Genomic DNA, 23,048 nt, shown 5'->3' with positions numbered 1-23,048 from the left:
GCAAATAGAACGAAACGATTATCTTCTTAAACGCTATCGTGGAATATAGTGGCGTTCGAAGAAGCAAAAACGATATGTAAACGAGAGATATACCGAATATTACGAGTAGAGATATATTTGCGGGTAGGTTGGAGGGATGGCATGAGTTTTTTAATCGGAATCTTTTAATCGCCGGTTGAATCAGCATCGACGCGCAGAACGTGTCGTGCATGTCCGGTAAACTCGACTACTGGGGCACGGCGCGTTAAACAGGTGAACGTGGGGGTCGGCGACATGCGGTATACGGTTACGGAGCGTCACGACGCCCTGCAGGCGACCGTTCCACAAACCACCGCCCCCAGGGTAAACTTTCTGTTACGTGGCGACGATGGCCTATAGCGTGTTGTTCGCTCTCTGTACGAGCTTTTGCCGCTTTGCTTCAAATCCAACGGTGTACGCTACCCAGCGGCCCAGATTTTTTAACATTGCTCCAAGTGAAAAGAAAATAGCGGGAACGCTTGCTGTTGGATCCTCTGCATAGCCTTGACAAACAAATCCCTAATTGACCTTTTTAGAAGAATCATTGTTTGAACATTGTTACGTCAGTTCTCTGCTGTCCACGGCAGATTGTGTCCTCGGATTTGCATTTTAAAAATTGTGAAAAAAACTAGGCTATCGAAGAGCGTCCTTCTTTGATAATCATAAAAATAATGTGAATTTCCTGGCACTCGAGAGTGGCGGCGTCCACGGGTTTGATTTCGTCGCGAGATTCCGCGAAGCGGAAGAACTAGCTGGAAATGGGAAAACGAAACGGCAGTAATTCAAACGAGTTGCTTAAGAGCATTCCTGGCGACCTTGTTCGGGAATCGATGTTGCCCCTGTTTGGAACAACCGACCTAATTTCCTGGATACGAGAGTAACACGCGACATCGGCACAAGCGACGAAAGCAAATTCTTAATGATACCGATCCTGCAAGGAACAGCGTGTGCTATTGCGAGAGCCCACGGTATGAAACGCACGCAAGTCGACAGACGTGTCAAGCGGGTTGCAGCAATGGGTCCAAATACCATAGAATCGAAGTTGCTTTCGTCATAATAACTCGAATCGAATTTAATTTTCGATGGTAGAACAATTTTATAGAATATCGTTGTTACCAACCGAATGAATTAAATTACTATCCGGGCATAGGGAAAATTTATACCGATAAAGCGATGTACGTATATCGGTGACTTTATGCCGGCAATAAAGTGGATCGTAAGATAAAAAACAAAAAAGAAAAAAACGAGAGAAGTTTTAGGTTAGAGGAGCCATAGTTTATGGAAACGATCTCTTCCTACCGGGATATTTCGCATGTATCAGCATACGTCAAAAGAATATTCAGGCGTATTTGAATCGTGAACGGAGGGGTTGGCCCCGCGACCGAATCGATCGCGACAGGGAAAAGTCGGTAATCGGATCAAGTCCATCGCTAGCAAACGGTCTACCGGCTGACCAACCACGGATACGCCTGCTACTTGCTTGCTTGCCACAAGCCAGGTCGTGTACGCTGGGTCAGGAGAGAGAGTCAGTTATACCGACGCCGTGCTACCATTCGCGTCACTCATTGGCCGAATCCTGACGATAGCTTCCTCTCGAACATACACATCGCTCGACCACGCAAACCCGATCTACGGCAGCATCGGCCTGCAAACTCGTCTTCGTCTTCTCGGCAATTCTACTCTGCTGCTCACCTTCGTGGATGATAGCCACGAATCTCACTTTCAACGCCGATTTCTCCGTCACGGGACGACGGGTGGGTAGACGATCGCCTGCAAAGAGAAGACTCGAGTTTTGAGAGAATTAGCTCGGTGATACGGCGGTACGAGTGTGAGATTGCGCGTAATTTTGAATCCGCTCTGCTTCGCTCGAGATCTTCGAACAGGAGAGTGCGGAGTTTAGAAACAGTCGTCGATTGCTTCGGATCTTCTGAAAATGTGCTGTCAATTTTCGATCTTCGTGTAGAAACTGAATGTAGGACAAAGTTCTGAAAATTCGAAATTTCTTGAAACTTTGTATCTTCTTGGAGACACTGGAAATGCCAGTCTCCGGCACAGCTCTTAATTTCTAGCGCGATGGGATGGTTTCCTCGTTGGTTTTCGCCGAATGATTCACACGATCGCAGGGGAATCGAAATTAATTGGAAAACGGTGGATCGGCGCTTCGACCGAGCGAAACTCACAGGTGCGCTGTGTGCTACGAGTTTAAGAATTTGATTAGGGTAGAAAATGTGGCAAATGAGGGACACTTCGAAAGTTTCGTTCTGCAAGTCGCAAGTGTGTCTATAGTTGAAAGGGAACTGGTTTCGAAGTGGGTTGCTATGTCCGTGGCAAAGTAACGAAGAGTAGAAAACTATTTTTTATTACGCGACCTCTGGAATCGAATTAGCGCGATCGCGGATCGATACGCGACTGGTACTCGACGCGTCCTCCAATTAAACAGCACGTTAACGCCCCGCTTCATTTCTCTTTATTCTTCCCCTTTTTCTATTTTTTCTCTCGTCAAAACGCTCGAACAGAAGACTGCCGTTTGAATGCACGCGCGATTAGTGCGGGTGAAATTGGTGATCGGATCACGCTTGTCATTAGCAACCATCGAACCGTACCGTATGAGATTTAAACGTGCAAGTGCCGATGGCTTCGTGACAGACCCTCTCTTTCGTTCGATATCCGAAAATAATCCGACACCATTCCGTATCCGTGGATTATCGCGATTAAATTAGAAAAACGGGTCGCTACGAACGAAGAACACTACGCCGTCCGATTTTGAAAGACGACCGAAGGCGAGAGATCGGTTTCGACAGTTTCCTTAGTTGCGAATGTAAAGCGACGCGATGACGAATCTTGTAAACGCGTAAAGATGGTTTAAAAAGTTTGCCGCGCTCAAGGCCACGGGCTTGGCGTATCGATCTACAGGTTCCCTGGATCGGGAGCAAGAACGCGGCAATAAAGAATTGCGGCAGTGGCGCGCCGTTGGAATTGAGGTTAGCGTGCCGCCAAACCTCTGGATCCTTTCTTCGTTTTCTGGTATTGACCGGGTGGGCGCTCGTGGCGTGCTACGCCATCGCCATCTTTCGGAGGTTTGGCTCACCGTTCGGAAAAATGAGTTTGGGCGGGAGGGAGGTGCACGACTGACGCGAGTGATTGACGATCGGGATGTGCGTTCCCATCGTGAGGAACTCGGCTTCGTAATTGCTTCGGCAAAGAGAAGCACGTACTAGCAAGCTACAATCGATTGTGTGGAAAGAAATTTCGCGACATTTCGCGAGGTGAACAAACGCTGGCAATGTCGAGGCGAAGGCGCGACAACGGTGTCCCGTGCACTCGAGTGGAGAGGATTGGGCGAATCGAAACAATAACGAACTCGGATGCGTCGCACGACTCGTATGATCGACGCGGGGGTGAACGATCTCCGTGAAGGCAAATGTCCGAGATGTTTGGATCATCGGTCTCGCGGCGACATACACACGAAGGGAGACGTTTGTAACTGTCGCGAGTGAGTTCGTGCGAGGCTGGATGGTCGCCAGCTCGATCGACACGGTAGGTCGAGCACGTGGTGTAACCACCGACTGATTCTGCTCGTCGCGTTGCACCATGCCAAATGCGACTCTTCTCTTCGTCTGGCTCGGTTGTGCGTATTCTTTCCCTTTCTTCCGCGCTTTCGAATTTTTTCAACTCGAAATTCTTCGCTTATCTCCCGATGCATCTGTCTCGTGGGATGTTTTCGGTGCTGCCGCCTCGCGGCACTTATTGCAACTATATCTATTTTGGTTTGGCGGTGAGGAGGGCGTGGATAGCGGGTTAATTGGTCGGACGTGTGAATGCGTGAGATTGGATGTAAATGGATGTTCTGGTTCGAGTAGTCCTCCGTCTCGTGCTCACTCTTTCTCGCGTTTAACGATCAACTATTTAGGTCGCGTTTCACCACCAGCCGAGTAAGGGAAAGGAAAAGGCGCGAAACCGCTTAAACGTAATCGTTTAAGAAGTTGCAAAGTTTCGCTCTACTTTTCGAACGTTCCACCTTTTCGTTACAAATTAAGCAATGTCGTCGATAGCCAGACTAATGGGGGAAAGTTGGCACGAATCCAGGGATTCGCGAGGGCGCGAACATAGCCGAGCATTGGTCGGAATGCCTATTAGGATTCCGTTGGCGTTTCCCAAGTGAAGCGTAGCACGCCACACCGGAGATTGGTTCGGGGCGCGAGGTCGCGCCGTGTCGAAGGGTCGCTCGATCGGATACGCTCTATGGCCGCTTTCCAGCTCGGCGTATCGGTTAGAGGGATCCGATCGGTATCGGGAGCACACGGTGGCCTTGCCACCTTCCGACCTTCCTCCTCCCCGTGATTCTGCCAATTTCTCGCGGCTTGCGCACCGGTGCTGCCACCAGGTGGTATTCAGCAAAAGCACGAGTCGTACAGGGCGAGAGATTCGTGTGATGTAGTGCGCGAAGTGAGTCGGCGTGATCGCGGAACGGAAGGAAGACCGTGTTTGGACGTTGCTGTGTACGCTATTGTACACGCGTTGTCACGGCTTCCTGCCTCTTCCCGCCTCTATTCTCCTTCTGTTTCTTCATCGTGTTACTGATCTTCGTCCTGTCGCCAATTATCCCTCTTCGCTCGCTTTCTGCTTCGTTTACCGTGCGCTGGCACGTTTTCGTCGGACGCTTTGCGTTGCTTGACGAAAGATACTCGTCGTGCAAGTGTGAATCGCGAATGGGGTTGCACGTGCGTGAGTCTGTCGCGAATGGGCGGCTCGCCAGTGGCGAAGCTGTGTCGATAGGCGGAAGGTTAACCGAGGGATCGGTGGCGTGCGTGCACGAGGTCGGGAGGAGCTAAGACAGCCGAGTTATCTTCGTCCTTATCGAATGTGCCGCGTCTGCAGGACATCGGACGGCGATTGGACCAGGAGCGTATCGTTCGAAGGAAGCAGAGGAATCGGAAAAAGTAGGATATCGAAGGGCCGAGAAGACGATAGACGAACGATTCGCCAGATCAAGAGCTGCGAGCGAGAAGAAGAAGAAAGAAAAGAAACGAAGGAGAGAAAACACAGAGAGACATAGAGAAAATCGGAACAAAGCGTGGCCGTGTGTGCGAGAGGAACTCGCGGCAGGAGCAGCCACGGAGGCAGAGCGAGAGAGGTGGAGTGAACGGGCGATAATCGAGGATTTGAATGGGTGGGCCGGGAGCCGGTAGGGTTAGCAGGCACGAGCTGAACGCGGTGCCAAAGAGCGACGTCGGTCACGGGGATCGGACCCTCGTAATCGGCGAGCCAGCACCACCACCACCGGCCTGTCCGTATCATCCGACTTCGGCTTCGAGTTCGGAACGCGCGATCTCAGCATCCGGCCACCTGGTCCCCGCCCAGCTGCCGCCTTCGCCGCCGCCACTCGCCTCGCTGCACATCACCGTCAACAACTGCACCTCCATTGGCAACAACAATACTAGCGCCAAGCCGGACGCGATCTCGAACGGTACCAAGGCTGCTGCGACCATGTCCTCACCACCCAAGCATCGAAGGGGCTTCGACCCCAACGACGTAAACGCCACAGACTATCGCCGTTATCGTCGCGTTAAAACGACGAAACGGTGAGTTTCTCTCGCATATTGCCTTTCTTCTATTTTCTCCGTTCGAGCGGAGCTACGTGTTCACCTTGCCGTTTATACAATTTATATACCTTGTCTCTGTGTATGGAACGAGAACGGTTCTTGCCACGGCTTCCATCTTCTGTCTCTAGAGGACGGACGATAACGTTCGAACCAAGTAGCAGCTTTAACGGCGCTCGTTTCCCTAATCGAATAGACAAAAAAATGAAAGCTTCGCGAAGAACATATCGTTTAGAATGAAATCGTAAAAAAGTTAGAGCTCGTCAAACGCTGCTGTTTCTGCTTTTAACGAAGACGATCCAAGCCGTGCAAGCTGCGTAACTCGTTCCGTATGTCTTTAACTCACCCGTACCTTATTTTCATGTTCTGCCTTATAACCCGGTGCTGCAAACATCCTGGAATCCTCGTGTCTCCGCGAGCAAATTGCGTTTCTGTTGGACACCGGCCGGTCCTAGTCGTTGACCGCCGTCTACCGTCTCCAAACGTGTTTGCCATTCTATTCTAGAATCGGTTCATCTTGAATAATTTACACGTCTCTGCTCGCGCCGAGATCGGACAAAAGATTCGAATCCGCGCGATGACTTCTTGATTTCCCGCTCTCGGGAATCCCAACATGTCCGGTAAACGTCCAGTGGAAATAACAGCTTACTGGAAGTACGTTTAACCGATATAATTATTTCGTTTCGAGGAAAATATCGGATACGTAAAGACAATGACTCACGAATTTCCCCGACGTTATTTTCGCTGCACATTATAGATTCGTTATCGATTGGCTGACAGTAGCGGCATACAGTACAGCATAGCTGACTGTTCTTTTCGGTCCGGTTGAAATTTAGCGAGAGATAGCGTTAGTAGTTGGAAATTTGTACGGTGCGACGCGATCTCGAGGGCGCCAAGCGGAAAACACGAGGAACTTGGACGAAGCATGATCCCAGCATAATCTCGATCCCTGATTTCCTTCCGGAACACAGCGTTCCAGCCTTTCACACAGCTTCCACTGACAGCGAATGCACAATGTTCACAGAGGCTTTGTATGTTCCACACCGTGACCTTGGGCGCCGGACACAGACCTCCCCGACATCTCCCGACATATATCTGTCAGCACGAGGCATTAAAACACACACAAGCTTGCGATGTTCGATGTTGGATCGCTTACTGGTTGTACCCCCGTCACGAACGAATGCGCTGAAAATAAATAAAAAATAAAAAAAAAAATTATAAAACGAACGAGCCAAAAAGTAACACGATAAGACGAAAGGCTGCGTGGCCTATGCTGCATGTCGTCGGTTAAATCGATGCGTTGCATCCTCAGTCGACGTTCCTGTCGGACGAACGAATGCGTCGTCAACGAGTCGCCACGATAGATCGCATATATTATACGATTATTGTAAAGGAAAAATAAAAGAATAAATAAAAAAAGAAAATATATATATATATATATAACAAAAATATACGCGACCAGCATAATATCAGGTCTCGTCAAATGTCCCGATGCTTTCGAAGCTTGGAATGCGATGCAATGGAATGGAATGAAATGGAATGAAGAGTCTTGCACCTTGGACGATAAAGCTTTCACGCACTACTCGATTATCGGCGAGGACCGTTGGAGAGATGACGCGTCTCTGTCCTCTTCTCGTTTCTCGCCGCGAATATATCTGAAACGCTTTGTTCGATATGCCGACCTGAAAGAAATTCACTTGCTCTCGAGAAATGTACGAGGAAATGCAGGAAATCGGAATCGAAACGTCCCGGAACCGCCCTCCTTTCCATCGTTCTAAAGCCTCGTGTACTGAGAGAAACCTTGCCACTCCCGTTCCAACCACCGCGATCTGCAGATTCTCCCTTGACCGTACTTCCATGCAATCAAATAAATCGGCACGATGGTAATTTCACTCGTTCGATCATAGGATCGAAGAGTAGAGACGCTCGACGTGGATAACGTCACACGATTCGTTTAAGGGCGTGGGAAAAATCGTGCGCCGATGTTCGGCGTTAAACGACGCGACGCTAACGAAAAATTGGCTGTAAAATTCTGTTGCTTGGAGGGAAGCTTGCTACTCTGGAGGAAAGCGACGTTCTAAATTTTCACACCGCCTGTGTAATTCGATTTCACCAAGAACTACGCTTTACATCATTTTTCATGAAAACGAGTTCTCCCAGCAAACACGGTTACTCTACGTTTTTTCCTAATCCTGCGAGGGATCGTCGTTGTCCGTGCACGATTTTTCACACGATTCGTATAAATTTCGAAACGAGACACGACAACTTTGTATGTTGCGTTACACGAGAAAAATGAAAAAAGAAAAGAAATAAAAGGAAACTAATATATTTTCAGGTTTCTCTCTCAGTGCGCAATGGAATGTTTCATCCTATGTTTAATTAAAGCGTTTGAAGTATCGTGTCGTCGAAATGTCACCTCTTTTATTTTTTTCGTTGCGTTCGTTGCTCCGACCAGGTCGTACATGTTTAATCGTTCGCTGCCACGAACCGTTGCATGCTTTGTTTTTTTTATATCAAATGTGCACGTGTGCTTCAAGATGGATGATTTTGAAATGAGGGACGAGTGTGAATTTACGCGTGAAAACTGTCACAGGAGATGGTCGACTCAGATGGGGATAGACATGAGAATGGGGGTTGAAGCAGGGTAGGCACGGTATAACGACTGAAGCGTCCACCTACCCGTCACAAATGTCGCCTACGAATTACAAATTCTACACCGACAGACGTTGTTAATATTTCCACGAACAATTAATACTTTTTGTCGTGTAACAACTCGCCCGCTGTTGTGACATTCGTGGCAAACTTTTAATCAGCGAATCGTGTGATCGAGTGCGCTTGGTTCGGTGAAAGGAGTTGGCCTGGAATTTTCTATAAGCTGGATCGTTCGATTTTCTACGTGTATTTGCATCGAACGTCACGAGAATCCTCTTACCGTTTGAATCCGTGTACCGTTGTTGAAAATATTTCAATAAATACCTATCGCTTTTTTATCGACAGTACACGCGTACTTGTGCATCGTTGAAAATTCTCTGCGAATTTCTATCGTGTTCATATATATCGCTCGATCTCGACACCCATTATAAAATTGCAAACAATTTTTGCTACTAGAATTTCCGACTACAATTAAATATCGTATGTCGTATCTCCAGTATACCACTTCTTCTTGCACTTTATTCGTATACGGTGGCGCCAAACAAGAATAGGTTATCGGTGGTCGCAATGAAGAGTCTCGAATCGGCCGATCGATCGAGTATTCTCAGTCAGTTACAGAGTTTGGTAATTGGAAGTACGGGCAGCTTGATCGATAAATATGAATGAGCTATTATTCTCTCTTCAAAAGCCTTTTCAACTTCCACCCACGTGTTTCTGCAAGTACAGACGAAATCGCGAATGTTTCGCCAAATGTGTGGCGAAATGAAACCGAACAAGGGTAATACCAGATACAATTTTGCTATACGTTTTGTAATGTTCTATCCGAAAATTTATTAGTTCGTTTTGCCGAGAGCGAAGCGACGAGTTTCTCGAAAAACGTTAGAGATAGCGCGACGTTCGCAGGGACGAGGGATCGCACTGAATCGCGTGAGCGACAGATGACGAGTTAAACGTTTCCAGGATTAATAATACACATTGCGTGAAGTGGAACAGCCGTACTACAGACTATAGTCAGCCGTGTTGTCGCCCGCGATTCACGGCAGTCGGTTCGATGGGTGGCCGACTTCTATTCCGTAACGATAAAGTAGAAAGGTATGTAGCTCGCGTTGGAGATTTAATTTGCTGCTTGTGCTGGAGATTTAATTTACAGCGCCGCTCTCGAACGGTCAGGATCTAGCGAAAAGAAGGAAATGATAGAAGAAGGACAGCGATAGCGGGAAGAAAATCCTCGGTTCGTTGAAGCAGCGAACGCTTTCGATATCGAGGAAACATCGAGTCTCTCTCGCTCGTCGTTTATTTCCTCGCCTTTTCGTTTGCTTCGGACGTTCGATAAATTCGTTAACTAATTCTTCCGGAGAAAGAATTAGTAAGAAAGGAATATCGGATGATATATCGTAAGACGCGAGGCAAGCGTACGATTAATAGCGCGGCAAGTGAAATATTTCTCTTAGAAACGTTTAGAAATCGACTCGAGTTACAGTCGTTTTTAACAATTTACCGCTAGCGATTCAACAGTATACGCACGTCCGACCAGCATCTCAGGCCCAGATTCTCCCTGGCGCTGGCTCTGTTTCGATTTAGACTCTCCAATACCATTCTTTTCGTTCATCGCTAACGGTACGTTTTTCAAATTGATATAAAACTGTGGGAGCTTACAAAGCAACGCAACTGAGCAAGGTACCTTAGAACTAAATAACAAATTACTGCTCAAATAATGAGAAAGAATGTCGGCAACAAAAAGCTGATTAATAGGCTATCGGTCGGTAACAAAAACCGATTAATCGGCTATCGGTCGGTAACAAACACCGATTAATCGGCTATCGGTCGGTATCATTTACGAAATGTATCAATTGATGGTAAGATCTGGATTGTGTTGTTCAAATACATTTGGTTCTATCGTTAACGACAGCAAGATGATCCAAATATATTCATCAGGAAAAGTATCAGAGCTGAGTGTATGTGAAAGACATACTGTCATTATGTGACTTGAAAACTTTCAATCGTCTTTGGTCCTTCTTTGGAAGCCGAGTAGTTGACGAAGAATATTGAAACTCGTGTGTTTTGTATGCCTTGGCTTTACAAATATAGCAGAAGATTACCTAGAATGGTATCATTGTAAGATACATTTGGCCATTTTTTTGTATTTATAACTCATTCCTGGCGTCCCGTGGCCCATCGTAATTGGTGCTAATTTCGAGTCAAGGCGAGATCTAATTTAGCGTTACCTAACACGTTTCCACAAGCCCATTTTTTAACACGATCCTTCATTCACTCGTGGTATTTCTTCTCAGTGGTTACAAGCTTTCTGAAGCCTTTTAAGCGTTTGTGTTGTAAACTATTGCCTTCAGGCCAGGCTCGTCATTCTTTCCTACAGTCGCCCTTTCTTTCTTTCACCATTTCCAGCCAACAACTGCTACAAAAAATCGTCCTATATTTACGAAGAACAAACTCTCATCGATTTATGTTTACTTTCGATAGTCGTACTACACGTGTCACTTGACACCGTAGCATATTTTCTCCGAATTGACCATCTCGGTTTAGTTCGTTCTTACATCTAATGTTTATCACATTTATGGAAAAATTATCGTTTGATCTATTTTACTTGAACAAATGTGTTCTCTGTTATTGTAATTAACCGCGTTCGGATCTATGCTGCACGCATAAGGAATATGTAATCAATCGTCAGTAGTATTGTTACGTCACTGAAGATACAGCGATGTAGCATTGAACAGGCTAACGCTATCTCGGGCCAATGCTGGCACGATAGTTAGCGATTAGTCGTATGCACGGCTTCAGGCCGTCGTTGTTGAACATCAGTCTCTGTTCGCGTGTACGATGAGTCTTTCGCGAATTTCACGATCGCGTTCGTGACGCGTGTTTATGCATCGGAGCTCGCCGCGCTTCGGAAATTACGCACTTTCTCTCCATGGCAAGTTTATTAGTTTAAATATGAAAAGAATCTGTGATATTTCGTTTCCATCCCTGTCCGACTGATTTTGCCTGACTTGGCGTACCGTAAGCGGCGAGCGAGCGCATTTTTGCGAAAGTATTTTCGAAAAAAAAAAAAAAATATTTTCATCGGACGAAATTTTGATCCTCGTCGCACACGGTAAAATTATGGTACGAAGATGGGTAGAAAGTTACGCGGAAAAATAAAATTATTGAGTTGGCAACTAAGTGATTGCGGGTTTTGTCAATACCACCTAATGACAAAATCCGCAATCACTTAGTTGCCAAAGCAATATTATCGTACGTAGATAGAAACTAACAGGACGCGGAAGATTCGTGGAACAGGCGTGCGTTTGCGACGATATTCGCGCTTCACTTAGTGTTAACTTTTAATTCGAGCAGATTCGTCGAGCTGTTAAATCGAATCAAGCGATCGTACACTCGAATAATCTTACGAATCATTTTTCCCGGGAATCAAATCTCGCATTTTCGAATTAAAAATCGTTGCCATTCCGACTGTATGAATCTTTAATTTCAATCGGCGACTTTTATTCTTAACGAAGGAAGAAGAAAAAGAAAAAGAAAAGAAAGAAACAGAAATGTGCTTAACAGATTGCGAGCTCCGAGCATAACAGCGGATTCTTGTGGTCGCGGATTTCTCTGAGACTAGCTACGATGTGTTGCTAGTGTGATATGGGTCTCGGACTCCTTGTTTTACACTCTGTGGTTTTGTTCATCATTACCAACATCGTTCTACGATCTCTCGGAACTTGTTCCTTCTGCCTACCATATTCTCTGGTTGTAACAGTTATCATCGCCAGCACATTACACATGTAAGTAACGTTCTTGTAGTTTTACACACCAGCTAATGTCGGCTAGAGTTCCACATCGTCGAGAGTTAGTTACATGCAACATCAACCAGCTCTGTATCTATGACTCTATTTTGTTTTCTTTTCGTGACATATTTCGGTTCCTAAGAGTCCTTGACCTATGTATTTTCGATCGTAAATTGATCGAAATCGATATCATTAGCGAAGCATTAACGAAAGTGCAGAGTCTTAAAGCGAATGCTCCGACGTGGAAAGAGAAAGCCGCTGGATCCAACTCTGCACGAAAACGCAGATGAAAACGCAGATTAGATGGTAATCGATAATCGAAATGGAAATATTGGACATTGAAATTGGATTTTCTCGTTCGTGCTGTCGTAATCGAATGAAACGACACCAGACGTTTTTCTTTATTAAGCGGCGAGCATTGGCGAGCAACGATTGAATTTCGTACGATATAAAACCGAGAACGTAAGTCGACGCGGTCCCGTGCGACCGTCGTCCAGTTACGATCCGCGGACAAATGTACTTATTTCTCGAAATGGGCTGCACCATACGGAATACGGATTGGCCTCTCGTTATTCGAGTAGATTAACCTTTTGCGGTCTGACTACTTTCGATTTCACTCGAATCTGCTCGCTAGTTACGCGCCTTTATTATTGTTTATTGCCTGGGTTAATTAGCTTTCCCTCTTATTAACCTCGTTTCGTCGTAAACAGAACGACGTTGTAAAAATCTGCGAACCATTGCCTCTTGTTTCGCATTGTACTTGGACGAGCGAATGTTACTGCGCGCGTGGTCTGACCATAACCGGGCGAAACTACTTTCTGTCACCGGCCGCCACCAAATATCGCTGTAATCTCGTTGGTCTTGCGTCTGACACGAACGACCGTAACTACTTTCCTCGTAATGGCACGTGTCACGGTTATTGGCTGGGCAAGGACAATAACGTATTGTTGGACCGTGGTTAACAATGGGAGACTCGAGGTACGCGGTCATATTATTAATATGTATAATATTAGCGTGAACGACGAAACAGAAAGTAGTACGAGCAAGTTATTTGTCCGGCCAGATCGTATCGAAGTAAATCAAATCGCAAAGGGTTAAGTAGCGACTGTAGGTAAACAGGTTAATTACAGTTTGCATTTATTCCGGCGAAGAAGTACATTTGGCGGTGTGTTTCTAAGGATTCCTCTCTTAATTTAGGCTCTGAGGCAAGATGCTGTTTGCACGAAAAACTTTTACGCGATGTCTTACCAAACAGCAGCTACTGGGAAAATTCGAATGAGCCGCAGAAGATGACGATGTGGATCGAGAGATTAATGTTCTCGTTGGTGATACTTCCGGGTGGACAGGGCAACCATCGTAATCAGTTGCCTCGACGCAAAAAGCGGTGACAGTAATTTAATGCTGCGCGCTGTCCGACTTTATCTTCCCCCTGCCTTGTACGCTCTATTAGACGCTCACTATTTTCAGTTTGCGCAAAGCTCGAATTTTATTGTATCGGAAAGCTATGAATCGCGTTGTCCAGGGCTTCTGCTTGTAAACCGCGGCCGTGAACCTTTCTATAGCAATATATTCCGATCAGTGTCACTTTATCGTTCGAAAGAAATCCGACCAAGTTGACAATGCCACCGAGCAATCGGTGTGCAAATACTCGTCGTCGCGGTTTACGCGCGTGTTATCTTCCGAGGAAGATTACAAGGGACGTTTCATCTAAGTTTTAAATGAAAGAAGAAGAAACCGAGAATATCGACGAAAATTCCTTCTTTTGTCACTTTTAATTTGTATCTTTTTCTATCGTTGTAAATCGATTGTAACGTCCGTCCAATACCAAGCTGTTGCTCGTCGTTTAGAATTCTGTATCGGTAATTAAACATCGATTGCGAGTAGTTTCTCATTTGGAAAATCTGTATCGATTATAAGTAGCTCTTGATTTGAGTAATCGATTATTTCCTAAGTTATTTCTATTGCAAACTTCATTGGTAGCCGACTGTAGTTAGAAAGAAGCATTTTGGCCGAGTAATGTAATCGTATCGTATCGTATCGCTTTAACACGAGATGTATCAATCGATAAAAATGGTAACTTTGAAATTGATGTAGATACGTTTATCTTTCGCAAAAGAATTACGACGCTTGTGTTGTATTCGTAGTCTGTCGATCCTCTGATCGATCACAATATGCGATAAAAGATACCAAACGATGCGAAAAAGTTTATATCGAAACGCAGCGAAATCGCGTCGCACGTTCTTGCAGAACCTGCTTGAATTCAGCGTCAAGTTGGTAATGCAGGTATCGACGAACGATACGAAAGCTCTCTTGAATCAGTGCTCGCAAACTCTTGGCTTGAACGTACCAGTTCAGGAGTTTCTCGCCAGGCGGCGTCTCAATCAATTTCTACGTTCGTTGCCTACGACGTTATCGTTGCAAGATCGTCAGGACTCTTAGAAAATTCGTTAATCATTGCGCGCTATCTGACCTTTTTCTTCGTGCTTTGTCTGATTTTAATTAAAGGGCGGCTCAACCTTCCATTAAAGGCTTCCACGAGGAAGATCGGATCGAGGTCTTCGAGAGTCCTGATAATTCAAGGAAGAAAATACTTATTTCTTTTTCGACGGATTCTATTCGCATCACTGGAGGGACAGGAAGGAAAGAAAGGGAGGGGAGATTTTTATCCGAACAGGCTACACGTCTTGTGGAACGTCGTTAATCATTGGACTTTGTAAGGCAAGCTTGACGCGCATCGAGATCACTCGATTAGGTCAAACGATATCACGGTCAGCTGCGTTGGGAATTACGACATGCGTTAGTGTAGAGTGTAGGTCGTGGCGAGGATGCAACTGCCAGCGGGCTCGAAAATTGCCGCTAGTTCATCGGTCAGGATGATAGAAACGATTTGGTAGCTGTCGATTAGTCAGATATCGATCACTGCCGTGAACTAGATGAGAGGGCTGTTAGCGTTAAACCGCGCTATCGAACCAACCCGGCGTGTGCAGGGCTCTGATTACCGAGGATCCTGAATTAGGTCTGGGTCAGTGCAGATAAAAGATTTTCACGTGTCCTAGATTCCCTCGTGGCCGACGCTAGTTCGAACTTGTTATCATCGATATCGAAGATCACGACGCACCGATCTATACATTATGCGCCATCTCCAAGTTAAACGTGCATATTTTTTCTCGGAGTGTTTGTCGATCTCTTCAATCGGCTCGTTTCGGCCACCAGATCGATCTCGATCTTTCGATTTATCGAGCGAGAAAAAGAAACAGAAACGAAACGAAGGAAGATAATTGGGATGGTTTGGCAGTCGATCGCTTTATCACGTAATTTTTCAAAGAACGCCACTTTAACGAACAACGTTTATTCGAGGGGAAATTGCTACGCCCGTACGTATCGAACCGTCGCATCCTTCAGCGCTCGCGCAAAGTACCCTCGTTTAAGGTTCAATCGAGAAAGTAATATCGAATAGTTGCGACGCGTGCATAACGATCGCGTGGTCACGTCCTTTCGCTAGAAGTTACCGCCGCTCATACGAATAATATTCAGCCTGATATCTATTCAGTCGATCACAAGTCGTTATTTGGCAAATTGAGAGTTAAATCAAACGTTTAGAAAACCTTTTCCCATCTTTTCCATGGCGTTATCGTTCTGAAACTCGAGGACGTTCAACGTGTTGTTTGGCGCTTGGCAAACTTACGATTCTCGCGATAAAGTTGGCAAAGCAATTGCGTCTGAAGAGCATCGGGGCTTTGACCGAATCTATCGAGTCAAATAAACAACGAGAAACGTAACAGGCAAGCGTTTGATTATTCGTTATCGATCGCCATATATCGTTATTCCTGCATTATCGACTTTCCAACGACCAAGCTTATCGCGAAATAGTAAATCGTCGCCACGTATTACGAATTCTACGTATATTCAGTAGTACGCCAGGTTTCAAGATTTATCTCTTTTCGTATCTACATTATCAAATAAAGCTTGTCGCGGGCCTAACAGACGGATTACGTCTTTTCGACGTTCTGTTCGTCGATTGTATCGACGCAAAAATTACATTTGCAGCTGTTCATTCGAATTGAAAATAGCGTACGACACGAAGAAAGGTATCGTCTCTGAACGAGTAGCTTATCGAAACTTCCGATACTCTTATCCAGTCGAACTTTCTCAACTGCCCCCTTCTCGCACGACTTTCGCGTCCTTTTCGGCGATCGATGTGAAAATGCGTAAGACAGCGAAGATTTACGAGAATTGCCGGGCGTCTCCTCCGGGCAGAATCATTCCAAGTTCTCCGTCGTCCGTTCTATCGTCGCTAGTGGACTGCACGGAGCAACCATTTTGCACGAAGGCTACACTGCTACCGTTGCTTCTCACGATCCATTCATTGCGCGTTGGCCGTAGCGCCGCGCGACCTTCCAAATCCCTTCATCCCGTCAAAGGGAGGATTGGGTCGTTTCGCGCAGCGAGCTGACCCTGTGGCGTTGCGTCACGTCGCGTCGCGTCGCTTGATCGAGAGGCCGAAGCAAATAAGGCTATTGCAACGAAATAAATCGCGGCAAGACACTCGGAAATCCTGAAGGGCGGTTGGAAAGTGTTCGAGGATAATACTGGAGCCGCCGGTGTGGCTAGATATCGACTTTGGAACTCCACGCACGAGCAGCAGAGGAGGCGGTGTGGCGGGGACGAGGTGGATAGATGGTCGAGTGGGTGGCCGGTTGGGTGGGACGGTGAGCGCGCGGCCGTACATTCTACCTCGCCGTTCATACATTCACGCGCACCCACGGGTGCGCACGAACCCGTTTCGGCATATACAAACGCGGTGAAACCCGGTCTCAAACACAGCCACGAATCAGCGACTACGAGCGTAACGGGGATCGAGCGTGAGCGTGTGCCGCGAACGCCAACAGCCACACGTTGCACGCCCAACTAAACCCCACCCTCCTCCATTTCGTACTTCTCTTCGCTTGCTCTTTGGAAGCTGACCATACGACCGAGCGAGACGCAACTATCGTCGTAACAAAGACGTCGCTCGAAAGCTACGAACGCATGGTGAACAGAGAAAAATAGAGAGAGAGAGACAGAGAGATGGGAATAGTGAAAATTGCGAGGAGGCATAGGGCGGTTGAAAGATAGTTAGAGCCAGAGAAACATAGGATAGAGGCAGGGGCGAGGAAAGCGAAACGTGAGGGAGAGATTTTGCAGCGGCGGTGGCGCCGCCGTGCAACGCCGCCGCGCCGCGGCGGTTCCAAGCAGCAAGCCTGGCACCTCCACCGTCCTTTACCGCCCTGTCCCACCAGGTCCAACCTACTACGTCTCTCTGTCCGTCCGTACCCGTAAACGCACAAACACCTCACCGTTTTAACTCGACGGAGGCGCGGGACTGTCTCTCGTACGCGAACCTCTCGTAGCCGTTTGAACGCCTGCGGTCATCCTTCCTCGTAGTTCCGCCACTTTTCACGCGCTTCTTCGCCGTTTTCTCTTTCTCGTTGCAGCTGCTTCTTCCAACTACCGCTTTCCGTCGTTCCACCATCTTTCCACCACCGTTTCCATACCTCTATCCTCCGTGGTTGTTCCTTTCGTACTCCTCGGCTTATACCATCTTCCCGCTGTTCTCCCTCCCTTTCCCATCTCCCGCCCGCCCCTCAATCCCTACCCCTTCGCCCCTACCCTGTCGGTCGTTTCGTCCTTTTCTGGTATCTACGAGGGTCTCGCGACACGCACGTCCGGCTCGACGATTCAGAAACCTACGAAACGCGGGGAAACGTGGTTGTTCGAGGTGAATTTGTCTACAGGTCGTCGCGTCGCGTCGCGTCATCGTCGTTGTCATCGTCGTCGAAGCAACCGTCTCTCTGTGTGCGCCAGTGTGTGGTGTCTCGCGGTGCTCGAATACTCTGCGTCCCGCTGCTTCCACCGTCCCTCCTCTTCTTCCTCTTACGTTTCCCTGTTTGTCCTGTGTCACCTGTGTTCCGTGTCGCGCGTCCACGTTTGTATCCTCTGCCCACCCTTTGTTGTCAGCTCGGCTCGATGCCGACAAACCTTCGTCAGTGTTCTCGCGACGCCTACACTTACCTCGGTGATCTTGGTGGCCGCGGCAGTTTATCGTTACCGTTCGACTCGACTTCCACGATTTTCCAGATTGGCCAGGATCACGCGCCAAAGTGGACCCGTCTAGCGTTCGCGCGGACAAATTAAGAGAACGCGTGACGCCACGCTGTGACCTACACTCCACTCGGACGCCAACGTACCTTGGCGTTTTTCGACTCGTGGAAAATTAACGGGGAAGGGGTGGGGGCAAAGGGCAAGGGGAAGCAGACGAGAAAATTTCGTGGGTGTTGAAACAGCGAAAAACACGGTTTAAAGGAGCTAATCGAATCGACAGACCGCGTGGCAGTGGTTTTCTCGGTGGAGAATGTGACCAGCGCTTGCCAAATGTTTTTGCGTCCGTTCCTTTTTCCCCTTTCCCCTTCTCTCTGTTCACCCTTTCCACTTTTTCCATCGGATCGCGTTCGCCTTCTTTCTGTATTTCCCTCCGCTTTAAATTTCGATCGAAAAGGCGGTGGTTTCGCGGTGTTCGTTAACCCGACCGAGCGGATAGTGGACGAAATCGAGAACGAGGACGAAGCGAACGCGGTTACACGAGGCGAACTCGTGTCCAGGACGCGATTAAATTAAATGATTGCGTGACGGTGCGCTTTATCGGTGTTTTGCAGCTCTCTTGCCTTCGCCCATGCCATCCTTCCGCCGTACGGTTCACCCCTCGCCGACTATCCGCTGTCAGCCGCCAACGTCTTCGAATGCTTTCGCCGTCCTTGAGAATGCCTTGCACGACCGCGTTCGAATTTCCTGGAACGTCCTTGGTCGAGGTGGACTCGTCTAGCGCGACGAAACGAACGGACTGGCCGACGATGCCGCCGCGGTTCGATATCCACTGAAACCGTTTTTCTCCCACTTTGTCGCTGCTCGTTGGTCAGGTTACGCCGCCAAACAATTGTTCTCGTGGTGCTGGGACGCTGATTGAAACGTGGTGCAGCGGTGGTGCGTACGTGTGCTGCTGGAGAAAGTTCGAAGCGCGCGCGACACGCCGCGTCGAAACGATCCGTTCGCTGGCGCGGAGAACACGGTGAGAAGCTGGTGGTCGGTCGCCGATCAGCTGACGCGGGGAACAGTGATTGCGCCGCTCGGCTCGATACACACAGAGACACGGCGCGGCGGCCACAGTCTCGCTGAGTTTTCGCGTTCCGCTCGCACTTTCGTTGAGACAGGACCGCTGTGTTTCGCGACTGCGTGGCGACCACCGACGCGTGTGCCAGTGAACACGACCGACGACAGTCACGGTCATTCTTTCTCGCAACCTGCTTCTTCACTCCTCGTGTCCTTTGCCATCCTTCGTCTCGAAACTCCATCGTGTATCGAGCAAACGAGCCACGAGTTCTCTGAAACCGATAGACCGACCGTTTCCACCGTACGAACGACTCTGTGGATCTTATGGACTCGCCTGCCGTGGCATAATGAACGTTGTGCCTGGTCGCTGACGATGAACAGGCCGAAGGATCGCGCGTTATCGAACATCGTCGTCGGGTCATTCGTGACCGTTGTGCGGCAGTGTACGGTGTGACAGTGGTTGAAGAATATTCGTAAGTGGCACACACATAACACACACACCACCGGCTGTCCTAGGACGTACGTGGGACACACGGGGGTTCGTGGTAATAAACGCAACATGCGGGAAGGTACAATAGTGCGGGCTGCCACGGCGATCTGCTGGGCCATCGCCAGTTAGCCACTGTACTTTTCTCTTCTCTATCTATCTACTTTACGCTGTTACGCGTTTACACACACACATTTACACACGTACAGGCACACATCCATGCGCGTGCACTGCGTGACACGAAGCATATAGTTACACACAGAAGGATCGTTCCGAGTCAATTTGAAACCCTTTCGTCGTTGGTCGTCGCGCGAGTGCAACGAGGAATCGCTCAGGCTACCTTTACGTAAGATCTCGAGATCCTACTTTTGCTCTATCGCCTTTTCCTTTATCCTTGCAAAATCTCTTTCCACGCCACTGCTCAAACATCTTTTACCTGGACAATTTTCTTCCGATTCTTGGCTTACCAGCTGCATTAATCGAATCACGGCACTTTTATTATTCGAAAACCCTGTTTTATCGTGTTGCCTCTGTTATTGGAGTTTATTTCGTCCAGAGACAGGAACTAATTTAACAGCGCGTGGAAAATGATCGCATCTACCTGTGCAGTTAACGGAATTTCTGTTTATCCGGTGATAAATAAACAGCACGGTAAACAAGACGGGAAATCTAGAACATGAAACCATGACGTTCGAAAACGCTGTTTCGATCGAGGATTAATACGTAAACCTTTTGGATCGTTGAAAATTTTAAAGGAACATTTAGACGAAGTGGGAAGACCATAGCACGCGTATCGATACCAACGAGCCGTGAAAAAAATGTTATTTCAAGATAACGGCAGATTCGAGTTTCGCGTTCCTAAGCTGTTAGCTCGAATTACCGTTTCGCTGTAAACGGTCTTTTATCGAAAGGTTACCGCGAATCTGATTCTCGGTCTTCGTTCCTCAAACGAGTTCCGTTCTACGAAAAATGGCGAAAGTTTCGCGCCGTATTTATTTCGGTGCACGGTCGATCTCGTCGACGAAAGAACTTTGTTGGCAACATTTCTGAACGATTTCCTCGTTGACTCGCGAGGACGGCCAACGAGCCTCCGGTTTCAAGGTTGATCCGTCACGGAACAACCGACACGACCATCCCTTCACACGTAATTATTACTCTACGTAGAGAGTTTCTCTTTTACTTTCACTTCTTTCCATTTCCATTGCTCTCGATATCTTTCTCTCGCCACTATCTTAGATCGTATATACCTATATACATACACACACACACACACATGCACACATATATATATATATTTATGTATTACATATTTGTATACATATTGGGCTGGCAAGTAAGTGATTGCAGATTTGGCCATTAGATGGTAATGACAAAATCCGCAATCACTTAGTTGCCAACCCAATATAGTATATAATATATAATATATATAAGAGTATGTGTATCATATAAGTATATATCTATATATATCTATATATATATATATATATATATATATATAATTTAGCGAGTATTTCTCAACTTTTTTCTCCATACTTGTCTATCTTTCTTTCCCTTTCTATCCCTGCTTAAAATATACGATGGCTTGGAAGTTGGCGAAAGTTGGAGAATCTCGGCGGCGTTCTCCCGCGAGAAATGACTAAATAGATCAAGGGATGGTAACCGCGGTGCTTTCAAACTTTTCGTAAACGTTGTCTCCTCGGTTTCACAAGATCTCGCAGACAACCGTGAATTTTTGATGGACGCGAGCGCCACCCTGTCGCATCGATGGACACGGAGATCCATCGCTCGCAAGACGATAAGAGATCGGATACTTTAAGCAGGACATCGACTTTCTTTTCTTTTTCCGTCCGTCTGTTTGTCTCTAGTTACCACTCTATAGCTATATTCTGTCACCGCATGCGAAACTAGAGGACTCACCGCTGCGGACTGCCCCCTCTGCGAAAAAGCGACAAAGAGGCCGCCTCCATGCAACATGCAGATGATCCTGGTTGCTGGCGGGTGAGTCCACCATAGTCTCCCAACGAACGCACTGTCACGCACAACATCCTACGTGTGCCCCTTTACCTTGCCTTTGCCTTTCCCTCTTATCTGTTTTATCGCCAGCGCTGTAATACCCTCACTGTCGCAAATTTAATCGGAACTCTCCGATCCGCCAGGCTTCTCTGTGTTTGTGTCGTACATCTGTCTGTCCGTCCATTCGTACGTCTGCCCGTTCGTTTGTCTACACGTTTGTATGTTTGTTTGATGTTTCTGCTGTTTTTGCCGTTGATCGAACTGCCACGAAGCTTCACGGGATCTCGAAAGACTGCAGGTAGAAGCGGCCAGATATTTGGAACATGCGTGAACCAAGTTGCGATGGTCAGAGGATTGCGTTCCTTGCGACAAGAATCTCGTGCAACGCGTTACCAGCGAATCGAATGACCGATGATTCTGCATTCCTTTGCGGTCGTTTCTGTTAATTAAAATTCATCCATCCAACCTACAGCAATCTCTCGCAAGAGGCAGAAATTGCTCGATCGAGACACGCGTGCGAGCTTGCGCGTGCCACGACGAGGAGGAAGGCTCACGACAGTCAGAGGCAAAGGGAATGGCGAAGCTTGCGAAAGCGAAAATTCTTTCTGTTTGAACCCGATGACTGCCGACGAGGCGGCGTATCGTCGGAATTACGCCACTGTCGGAGGATACGTGTTCTATAGGACAAGGAAGGGAACGAAGGATTTAAAAAAATTGAAGGGTAATTGGCGCGCCGTTTGCGAAATTCCCTGCGCCGTTAAATATTGCATAACGTCCGAGGAAATTGTTTGCCGTGTGTCCGCTGACACTCCCTTAACTTTCTACATTTGAATTTCAAATGCGCTCGCTCGCGACCTAATAACGCCAAGACGAAGAACGTTTACGATGCTCGTATGATTTGTTAAGCGATCGAATCTTTCCCACGTTTAGTTATTTGGACGTTGCGTCGACTTATTTCTTTTCACGCAGAAACATATTGCCTATCTCGATTTATCGGTACGCCATATATCGTCGTTTACGTCGAACGTCGTCACGTTCGTAACTGGCAAATCCAAGTGATCTTTGCACCGTTATCTTTCAGCAATTTTTTCTCGCATTTAGTTGTACTTTTATCGTTTGGTTTAATCGTTTCGTTAGGTAAATCGTGTGTGAAGATCGATAAGGTTCGAGCGATATTCTGTAAATATTTCACTGGGAATTGCGAATTTTAATCGGTGAATAACAGTACACATGATAGAGTAATATCCAGTGAACATCGGATTATCGTTGTTGCTGTAACTTTTACCTTTTTTTTTTTTTTTTTTTTTTTTTTTTTTAACAAATTCGTGCAACTTTTGTATGATCTTGAAA

At 47.2% G+C, this 23,048-nt stretch overlaps 1 protein-coding gene across 13 annotated transcripts in view; it reads left to right on the top strand.

Moving 5' to 3' along the window:
• The window catches only part of LOC132916703 (potassium voltage-gated channel protein Shaker), a 186,894-nt gene that overhangs the window by 53,335 nt on the left and 110,511 nt on the right, over positions 1 to 23,048 (top strand). The window contains exons 1-2 of one of the 13 annotated variants that reach the window (XM_060976946.1): positions 1,550 to 1,772; positions 4,897 to 5,600. The exons of 2 other annotated variants lie outside the window; for them this stretch is intronic. In XM_060976946.1, coding sequence (XP_060832929.1) covers positions 5,185 to 5,600 — 416 coding nt within the window. In that variant the 5' untranslated portion in view covers positions 1,550 to 1,772; positions 4,897 to 5,184. Of the gene's footprint in view, positions 1 to 1,549; positions 1,773 to 2,622; positions 3,556 to 4,896; positions 5,601 to 11,550; positions 12,053 to 13,329; positions 13,440 to 19,708; positions 19,823 to 21,593; positions 21,684 to 23,048 lie in introns of those variants that run through there. 10 more of the 13 variants (XM_060976959.1, XR_009660171.1, XM_060976945.1 and 7 more) reach the window with 10 other exon arrangements.

This window comes from Bombus pascuorum, chromosome 2 (genome assembly GCF_905332965.1).
Source record: "Bombus pascuorum chromosome 2, iyBomPasc1.1, whole genome shotgun sequence".
Classification (NCBI taxonomy): Eukaryota; Metazoa; Arthropoda; class Insecta; order Hymenoptera; family Apidae; genus Bombus; species Bombus pascuorum.
The sequence above is the reverse complement of the archived record's forward strand: the minus strand, read 5'-3'. Positions and strand labels throughout refer to the sequence as shown.